Source organism: Coenobita brevimanus, chromosome 2 (genome assembly GCF_032717465.1).
Source record: "Coenobita brevimanus isolate Jiangsu-jjx chromosome 2, ASM3271746v2, whole genome shotgun sequence".
NCBI classification, from domain to species: domain Eukaryota; kingdom Metazoa; phylum Arthropoda; class Malacostraca; order Decapoda; family Coenobitidae; genus Coenobita; species Coenobita brevimanus.
In genome coordinates, this window is record NC_136955.1 from 43,676,864 (window position 1) to 43,687,654 (window position 10,791).

The 10,791-nt window shown below is 42.0% G+C and overlaps 1 protein-coding gene across 1 annotated transcript in view; it reads right to left on the reverse strand.

Annotated features, from left to right (window-relative positions):
• Positions 1-528: 528 nt before the first annotated feature.
• The window catches only part of LOC145392429 (microfibril-associated glycoprotein 4-like), a 26,932-nt gene continuing 16,669 nt past the window's right edge, over positions 529-10,791 (reverse strand). Inside the window, exons 3-4 of the mRNA XM_080266841.1 lie at positions 1,696-1,800; positions 529-694 (exon numbers count right to left, since the gene is read on the reverse strand). Coding sequence (XP_080122967.1) covers positions 529-694; positions 1,696-1,800 — 271 coding nt within the window. The remainder of the gene's footprint in view (positions 695-1,695; positions 1,801-10,791) is intronic.

The following is a 10,791-nucleotide window of genomic DNA, read 5'->3' on the forward strand; positions in this document are numbered from 1 at the left end:
CCGCAGTTCAGTTAAATAATTCATTTACATGTGTTTCCTTGTTAAAAAGCTCATTTTTTAATAGCATCTCAAATGACAAGTTTGAAAAACTGATCAAGAAACTTGCCCGAAATATTGCTGCATAATATGCAACTGCCACTTAGAAAGAATATTACTTGCTGGAAGTGGAAGCTATCTTAATGAAGAATACCACATAAAAAATGATTGATATAACAAAACAGTTTTTCTTTTCCCTTTCATTTGATTAGAAAAAAAATGTACCGTTTCGTGTGTGGGAGAGCGAGGGGGGGAGGTAAGTAGGGACTAGACCTTAGTTTTCTTTTATCCAGTTTGGCAGAAATGTCTTTCAGGACTTCTGTTCCACCCGCCCTTGCCGCCAGCACAGATAGGCTTCTTTGTTTTCAATGGCCTAAATGCAATTACCATTAACTAATCTTGTACAAGGACACTACAGGTATTACTGTGTTTTGTATACCACCAAATGGCTACTTACACTTCAGGACTAATCTGCGACACTGAAAGAGTTCATCAGAATGCAGGTCTAATCATGAGTGTGGTGTTCATAAGAGAGTATTTGTGGTCTCGCCACGAGCGCCAGTTGATGCCGTCTGCATAGGAGTCGTGGGGCCCCTCATGCTGGTACCCGTTAAGGTTGGAATGGTGGCAGTCCTTATACCACCACGCACCACGGAAACTGAAACAACAGACCAGGGTTAGTCCAGATCGTCATCCATCATCTAACATCCATCATCTGCCATTAGATTGTCCAGTAGGACACTGAGTGAGGGTTATCAAGAAACCGGTTCAGGATAACAAAAACAGAGCTCTAAAGGGTGTTACTTTCGCCTTTGCTTTGAGTCTAAATTTATTCTTGCCTGCATTATGAGTCATTTCTTACCTCGTAAAATACGTAGAGCTTTGTTCTTGGAGGCTCAGAACGTTCCTTGGCAATTGTTAGAGACGATGCACTTGTTTTGACCTAATTTTTAAAAACGATTTCCAATACAGGAGAATATTCATGAAACTTGCAAAATAAAATATACATTAAAGGTGGAGGAGTTACAAACCTTCGAAAGCCTAAACGTTCCATATTGTAAGAATGCGTCATTGAATGGCATTATCCATACATTACCATACAACAGAACCACTTACTTCTTAAGGTTGTCAGTTTTTCCTTCATATAAATTTGAGTTTCACATAGGCAGTGAAATCACTACAAAGTTGCGTTGGAGGGAAAGTAGGGAAAATAGATGGAACAGATGTGGGGGAGTGAATGTCAGAAGTAAGGTAACAACTACCAAGGCTACGTAAAGCAGGGAAATCAATAACTGCGGAGAAACACACTGTCTTTAGATACAGAAAAAAAAAAAAAATCACTGCTTGGAGGTGAGGGGCATGGGATGGATGCGGAGAACGGAAGGTACTGGAGATGGAAGAAGGAGGGCAGTGAATGGGGGAAGACGGTGGGGTGAAAGGATGGGAATGGAATGGGGGCAAATAATGGGAGGGGGAAGGGGAAGGGATTTAGGCAAGGGGTGAAGGGTTTTGGGTGAAGAGAAAGGGTGAGGGCAGATAACAAGTACAAGAGATAGGTACACTGACAAGGAGGAGAGGGAGGGCAGGAGACTATGGGCAATGTTCTATGTGTTAATACTCATATCCTTTGTGACAGAATAATGTAAGATCACAACAAACCTGCTGGCACAGTTCCCAGAATATGGTTCGTGGTCGGCGTCGTGGGTTGAGAACATCATACCATTATGCACAGCTGATAGTGAGTCCCCAGCGTCGCCAGAGTACCTGTGGTCAGGATCACAAGTTTTACAGACTTTATATGTTGCGTTATCCATTCAGTTGGATGACGTCTTTTTATGTTATAATTAATTTCCAAGGAATTAAGTATTATTCTTCATTAACCTCTTATAACTGGCCAGTCTCATATGCAGAATAAAACTGCACAGTCAGCATGAGTAAGCTTTAAAAACGTCATTGTACTGAAAGGTATTAAATTTGCATTATTTAACATCAGCCATTAGCAGCATTTCTAAGATTCGTACATTAAGAATATTCAACATTTTTCATAGTAAAATAATTCATGCATTGAATTTCTTGATTTCCCTGTCTTCATAGCATTTTCACACAAAACATTATACTGAGTCCATTCTAGAATTTTGTGCTCACAGTTATTATGCAACTCACTTATATCTTTGCCTAAATACTATTAACTGCAACAATAATGATGCAAAAAGAAAGAAACCAGTGCAGTTATTCAAGGCAATGGTGACGATCTAAAGAGCAATGGTGAAGCAAAGAGAGAGAGTCAAGTCCTTTTTGAAACGGAAATTATGAAATCAAAGGAAAGATCTAGTTATATGACAGTAGTGACGCCAAAAATAGAGCTAAGCCCAGCATGTTTCTGGAGAAAATGTACTGCAAATATTTCAGAGCAATATAAAATTTCTAATTGTTATCCCCTTTGTTCTTTTTTTTTCCTGGATATATGGAACGTGGTCTGAACTATCATTCTGGTAAAGTACGGAATGCATAAAAAGAGAAAAGATGAAAGAAAATAATCTGGTACTTTAGAGGGAAAAATATTCATAACTGTGACGCGCAAAAGTTTTCGTGAAATTGTTAAAATGAACCAGACTTATAACTGTTTACACAGTTGGCCAAGTTTCCAGCTTTAACACGTGGCACTGCAAACGCTCTCCTTGTGCCATTTCTGAACTCCTGGAGTCTAGAGGCATGGGTCGTCGGATCATTCACAACTGAGAGAAGAGAGATGCAAAGATATGGGTGGAGTAGACGCGTGGAGTGGTACAGGGGTAACGGGTTGAAAAGAGTTCGGTCATTGAGAGAATAAGGTGGAAGTGGGAAAGGGAATTACTTTTAATGATATACAGTAGGCTCGCACAGTGCGCACAGTGCGCGAGAGATTGGGCGTTCCACGACCTCACGCACTGGGAATTCGCATACTAGGAATACATAATCTTATGGGAATAATTACATGTGGGTGGTACCCCCTCACACCTGGACATTTTTTAGCCCTTAGAGACATAATAAAGGTCATATGTTTCAGACATTGTACTAAAGCTATAGCTACAATAACAAAAATATGGGTAGTCACCTTAACAACAGTAGACAACAGGCCTGATGACCTTAAATAACAGGGGTTCCGAGGCGCGGCAACACTTACAGCGCCGCGCTCCCCACCGCACCTCCCACCACACCAACACTTCCCTCCACAGACTCCTCTTGATCACCTTACCCAGGAGCATCAAAGTCACTCACTTCGGCCATAAACCCTTCAAAGTACAATGCTGACACTTCTGACATTGAATCCTCTTCATCCTCAACAGGAACAGAAGCAGACGATGTTGCTGGTTCCGCAATTTCACCAACTTGAGCCCACTGTGTGTAGCTTGTTATGAGCGTCTGTCTTATCCTGTTTATTTCTTCCCAGTGCCTGTCTGTGTAGGAACGGAAGAGTTTGTCAATACCAACCAGAAGTTCCTCCGTTCTTAGGTTGCTCACTTCCTGTTCCTTCACCTCTTCCTTGAGCTTATCCACGGCAGCAAGGATCTTGCTAATGTTTGACATACACAGCTCAGTCCTGCCTTGCATCACGCTAGGCTGCTCAACTTGACTGTCTGGCGTCGGGCTCTGCGTCAGCCTCGTCTATCCGTTGCAACACTTCCTCGGGAGGCTGTTCCTCAGCAGCAGTGTGCACTTCTTGTATGTCTGCCAATGTAACGTCCTTGAAACCTTGTACAGCTTTTGCTGCTGTCAATGCTGCTGCCTCAGCCTCGGCCAGTGGTTGAATGGCCGTCTCCTGGGTGATGCATAAGTGAGGCACGAGCAATCGCCACGCATGGTTCACCGTTGCAGGTGTAATCTGGTCCCAGGCTTGTAGGAGAAATTCAACTGCATCCTTCACCGTAAAATTACGCCAAAATGCCTCAACAGTTATGGCATCTGTGGCAGGTCGGGATACAGGTGCTGGTGGAGATGGAACGGGAGCAGATGCCTCATCAAGGTCTTCGTCATGATCTTCTTGTAGGGCATGAAGCTCCTCTTGTGTGTCGGTCTTCCTGCGTAGGTAGTCGTACACTTCCTTATGGTAGAAATGCTTCACAGTGGCGATTAGTTCTTGATCCAGTGGCTGCACTAGTGACTTCGTGCAGGGCGGCAGAAACACAACACGACAATCCTTATGAAGATCTTCAAGTATGGAGGGTGACTTGGTGCTTTATCAAGCACAAGGAGCATCTTAAATGGATGCCCAGTTCTCGACACTTGGCCCTGGCATCAGGGACACACCGCCTCATTAACCAGTCTGCCATAATGTTCCCGGTCATCCAACCATTTGCGGACTTGTACCAATACACGCCACTTGCATCCATGTTCGTGAGGTTTTTGTAGCACCTTGGGTGTGAAGCTGTGTGTACAACAACTGGCCTCATCTTATGGCTCCCAGACAGGTTTACAGCGAACATTACCGTCATCTTACACTTCTGGAGCTTGTGACCAGGGGCTTGTTTCTGTCTTTTAGCGATATAAGTTGATTTGGGCATGGCCTTGTAATATAACGACGTTTCATCGATGTTGTAGATCTGGTCCTTGATGTACTGTCCCTCTTCAATAATCGCTCGAAATATCGCAGGATAGTCTCTCGCGGCCAGCTCATTGGCAGAGGCACGTTCACCAGACACTTTCACGTAACGTAGTTCTTTGCACTTGAGAAAACGGTCCAGCCATCCAACCGATGCCCTGAAAGGTTTTCCCACTTTTAACCTGCGAGATGCTGCCTTGTAAAAGAGCTGGGCTTGGTTCCAAATAAATCTTCCATTCAGTGGAACACCTTCCTTTTCTTTCCTCATTATGAAGGTGGCAAGATAGCACTCCATTAGTATCATAGCACGATTTCCCACTCGTGAACGGCCGTCTAGGTCAGAGGTACCGTACGTCTTCACTACAGCCTTCATGGCTTCACGGTTCTTCCACACAGTTCTCAGTGTAGATTCAGCCAGTCCCAGGGTTCTCCCGATAGCAGTGTTTCCTTGACCCTCCTCCTTCATCTTAATGATCTTTAACTTGGTGGTGTGCATCAGAAGTTTCTTAAATCTTGGGGTTGGAGCCATGGTGCGGCGAAGTACAGGCAGCACAAAAAACACCACACGTTGTACACGACAGGTTAGCTGTAGAGAGCGGATCCGCACAGTGCACGAGCCAGGACTGTTATGGCGCGCCCGCTCCCTTGTACCCCAAGCTGCGCAGTAGAATGCCCGGGAATTTCTGCACATCAACATGACGACACGTGACGCGCTGTGTGAGGGGTGGTCGCGCACTAGTAGAAAATGGCGTTTTTGAGCCACTCTTTGCCTCTGCCTCGCGTTCTGTGCGGTAAACTCGCACATTGAAGGGTTTTTGGTTATGATTTTTGGTCACTCGCACACAATGCAAATCGCGCACTGCGATGACGCGCATTGTGCGAACCTACTGTAACATACAGCATATGGTGAAAGAATGTATATTTTTTGGATTATATTATTGGACAGTAGGGAATCACTGCAAGCTCGTGTTACATGTGAAAGTTATTCTGTGTTAGTTTACAGAGACGAATCAAGGGAAAATTTTGCGACAATACTCAAGATACAGTCCGTTCCCTCATTCAACCTTCTAACCAGCCACATACCTTACTGATTTAAACGCACTTGAATTTGACCACCCTGCTGTTTGATCTTGCATTGCTTTCCACTTAGGCATTATGGTATTAGTCGTTCATGTAACACCTGTGTTTTGACGGCAATGTCGTGAGGGATATGGCTCTCTTTGTGATGAGGAGAGTGACGTAGTTAAGAGCTACAGATGTGTTCAATCCTACTTCCTGTAATAATGTTCGATTCTAGTTACTATAATATATATATATATATATATATATATATATATATATATATATATATATATATATCTATATATATATATATATATATATATACAAAGAGAGAGAGAGAGAGAGATAAAAGAGCCGCGTTGCTTGTTTGTTTGTTTGTTTGTCCTTCAATTAACTGGCTCAATCCAAGGGTCACACACGTGACCCAAGGATGATTTTAAGGGACTCAAAATTCAGATAAGTGTCATTTGACATCACAGGTAGAGTGTTCGCCTTTTTGGCCCGGGCAACGCCGGGTACCCCTGCAGCCCAACATTTGGCATGTAGACTCACATGACCTCCAGGTCGGATATAGGCTATGTGAGGTTGACAGAAGTCATTTGATGTCACCAGTCACAGGTCATTTGAGATCACCGGTAATAGTAAACAAGTGTGCACACTGTGCGTTAGTATGCGAAAGCTGAAATAAAAAGTTCCTGGACCTCTTATAATCCCTCTTCAAAAGCGTAAGAGGTACCCTGTACATGGTCTTTCTGGAGTAGAGAGAAAGACTAAACTAGAACAAAAAGGAATTAGAGTGTTCGCCTTTTCTTGTCCCGGGCAACGCCGGGTATCCCTGCCAGTAAATTATAAGTCTATTGTGAAAACGTTACACACAGCTGAGCAACGTCCATATTTATGTTTACACACCGAAACACGGGATATGAAAACTATAGAGATTACTACGGTAGATAAATGATTGCACACACACACACACACACACACACACACACACACACACTTACACACTTACATACCGTATATACTGTACAGTATATCATCATCATCAGCCGTCTGAGTATCCATTGCAGGACCGGCCTATCCCGACCGAAGTCGGTACGATACAGCCGATGTATCTCTAGCAGGTGGCTTAGGCTGTCTGGTAGAGATTCTGTGTAGGGTGAGAAGTGCTTGTAAACGTAACTGTAGTGTTGGAGTGGCTTTGGATGTGTGTGTAGTCTGTGAACCAAGTGTAATCGGCCCGCGCAATCCGACTGGGTCCAAGCATACTTTACAGTAAGCGACACTGGTTCAACCACAGCACCTCTTGTGTCCGCCAATGCAGTACGTGGCCGGGTGAACACTCAAAGTTTATTACCCTGGCGGAGCGCGAACCCTGGTACTTGTGTACGAAACGCACACTTTACCACTGTACCACAGAGGCTCCCACATATAGACAGATAGATAGATAGATAGATATAGATATAGATAGATACATACATAAATATCTATCTATCTATCTATCTATCTATCTATCTATATATATATATATGGATATTGCTCACGTAATGCCACTCAGGGATGAATGAGAGCGAGGCTCGTCACTCTCATATTAAATGCCAGGACCAAATTGCATAGCCGAGGGCTTCTGCGCTTCTCATGGGGAAACATAAGACTGGATGATCATGATGATGATGATACCGATATAGACAGATAGATGGACTGACTGATAGATAGATAGACAGATAGATATAGATATATAGATAGATAGATATAGATAGATATATTTATACATATATAAATATATATATATATATACATGGATATATGGCGCCTGGTGGTATAGTGGGTAATTATTGCGCTCCAGTCGGATTGAGTCGGTGAAGGTTTATATCCAAGGAATGGTTGGGGTTAATTGCTCATGTAATGCCACTCAGGGATGAGTGAGGCTGGTCACTCATCTTAAATGTCGGGACCAACTGCCTAGCCCCGGGCTCCTACGCTCCTCATGGGGCAATGTAGGATTGGATGATGGATGGATGGATGGACATGGATATATATATAAATATATACACAGTGTATCTCTCTCTCTCTCTCTCTCCCTCTCTCTCTCTCTCTCTCTCTCTCTCTCTCTCTCTATATATATATATATATATATATATATATATATATATATGTACAGAGAGAGAGAGAGAGAGAGGGTGATTGAGAGGGGGGCGATTCGGAAGAGGGGGAAATGGAGGAAGAGGGAGATGTAGAAACACAGGGAACGAAAGAGGAAACACTGAGGGAGGGACATGAGTGGGAGGTCGAGGAGAAAAGGAAGGGGAGAAAGAGTGCGAGGAAGACTGGGTGAAAAACAGAAAAAGGACAGTAAGGGAGAGGGACGGGAGGGCACATGCGCGCGCGCGCGCGCGCGCGCGAGAGAGAGAGAGAGAGAGAGAGAGAGAGAGAGAGAAATGGTGACCAAATGAGCGCGCTCGTGCGTGCATGCGTGTGTGTGTGTGTGTGTGTGTGTGTGTGTGTGTGTGTGTGTGTGTGTGTGTGTGTGTGTGTGTCTGTCTGTCTGTCTGTCTGTCTGTCTGTCTCTCCGTCTGTCTCTGTCTGTGTCTGTGTGTGTGTGGTTGTGTTGTACTGTATGTTTATGAGCTATGTATATCGTGTGTGCGTGTGTGTGTGTGTGTGTGTGTGTGTGTGTGTGTGTGTGTGTGTGTGTGTGTGTGTGTGTTGTACTGTATGTCTACGAGCTTTGAATACGGTGTGTGTCTGTGTGTCTGTCCATCTGCCTGTCTATCTGTGTGTGTGTGTGTGTGTGTGTGTGTGTGTGTGTGTGTGTGTGTTGTACTATATGTTTATGAGCTATGTATATCCTGAGTGTGTGTGTGTGTGTGTGTGTGTGTGTGTGTGTGTGTGTGTGTGTGTGTGTGTTATACTCAATATCTACGAGTTGTGTAAATCATGTGTGTGTGTGTGTGTGTGTGTGTGTGTGTGTGTGTGTGTGTGTGTGTGTGTGTGTGTGTGTGTGTGTGTGTGTATTATACTCTATATCTACGAGTTGTGCAAATCGTGTGTGTGTGTGTGTGTGTGTGTGTGTGTGTGTGTGTGTGTGTGTGTGTGTGTGTGTGTGTGTGTGAATGTCTGTCTGTCTGTCTGTCTGTCTGTCTGCCTGTTTGTCTGTCGAAAATTACCGTTTAATGTATTTCGCTGTGGATAAAGTATTGATTTATTATGGTTTAAGTTTATATTGAAAATAAAAATGATCATTGAGCAGCCCCGTATGAACAAAGCCTCCTCCTGTGCTGATCAAGAATCTGGCTCAGGGAGTGTTGCCCAACCTCGTCAAGGTAGTGCTGTTGTTGACAGTGACAACTTATACACTGGAGGTGGTTCAGTCACGTCAGCGAATGGGATTCACACTCAACCTTCATCTGGAGTTTGCTACAATCACATGATGAAATGTAAAACAGAAAGTGTATAACATGTCCAGAAATTAATGTTTCTAATCAATTTTAAAGCAGTATTTCAGGAAAACTTTACAAGACGCGAACATATGGAATGAGGCTGTCATGTGATGCAACAAATATTTTTTATTTACCTACTTGTGAGAATTGTCTAAGCCAGTATGTTGAAGAGACAGTGCAGAGACTAAATGTTAGAATAAATCAACATCTTCTGTATATAGTGTTCGAAACAATGAGAAAGGAGCAGCATGCAAGATATTTTCTGACCATTTCAACGACGGTGAGTGTAAAGATAAGAGTTTCACAATTCACATAATTGAGAAAGTCAATGGAACAGGAAGAACGGAAAACAACAAAGAAGATTTACAAGTACTGTATCCTCGAAAAGGAGAAGCAGAGAAAAGTTTTGGATAAAGACACTAGGAACACTATCCATATGCATTAAATGATAAAATGGAAACAACATATAATCAACGAGAAGATATAACTGCAGAGAGTTTTGAGGCAATCAACAAAAACAGAAAAAGAAAAAGAGGAAAAAGAACTTAAAAAAAAAAAAAAAAACAGCAGAACAACAAAATTTATGAAGAATATCACAGACATGATAAGCTTATCAGAGAATATACTATTAAGATACTATCAAAAAACAATACCACAATTGAGATGAAAGAACTGGGTGAATTATTCATGCTAGTGCAAAACACAAGATTAAACACTGAGGATGGAAGCCCTAAAATTTCAAGAATATTAGAGATAACAGAAGATCTTGGGAACTACAAATTCATGAAAAGAAAACGTAATTAAGACATGCAAAAGAAACTCACAAGAATAAAGTGTAAAATTTAGTTTTGCAACAAAGGCATAGAAAAATTGGAATTGAATAACCTTTTCAAGTCTTCATATATCAAAGAGAGCATTCCTACTGGATTCAAAAATAAAGCAGCCCCAATGATCGTATATCAGTATGGTCCAACTATAAGAGGAAGATTATTAAGCTACAAAAAGACTATTGAAGAACTAGATGTTAAAGAATGGCTAGTGCAAAATCATGTGTGTAAGTGTTACGATTCAGAGTTCATTGATATTCATCATCAGCATGTAATAACAGGTAACCTAGACATAATACAAAAAAGACTACGAAAACTAATGAAAAAAGGATAGAATTATCGAATCAAGTGAGAGAAAATATTAACATCGCAGTCAAAAAAATGTGCTGCAGAATGGTGTAAACTAGAGGAATATAAGGAGTGTTTGATGGTGGAATGGATAGTAAAGGTCATGCAATAAGTTAATGAAAAAATCTGCAAACTCAAGAAGGACTATTCTAGATGGAGAACTCCAAAACCAGTACACAAAGATAAGGAAGCATTGAAGGATCTTGAAGATTTGCACAAGTCGTATGTTTTGGTCCCAGCAGACTAAACACATAATAATATAGCAATAATCTGCAAAGTATATTATATAAAAACACTTTTACAAGAATTGGGCATGATCGATCAAGTCTCCGAAACATATACAACAATTAGTAGTAAAAACAGTAGGATAGCTGAGAAGCAGTCATCATACTCTTCTAGTCACGGAATCGAGACAGATGATAATAAAAAATTACCATACATACATAGTATAGTAAAAATGCATTAAAACCCTGTAAAATTCAGATTCGTAATTTCCTCC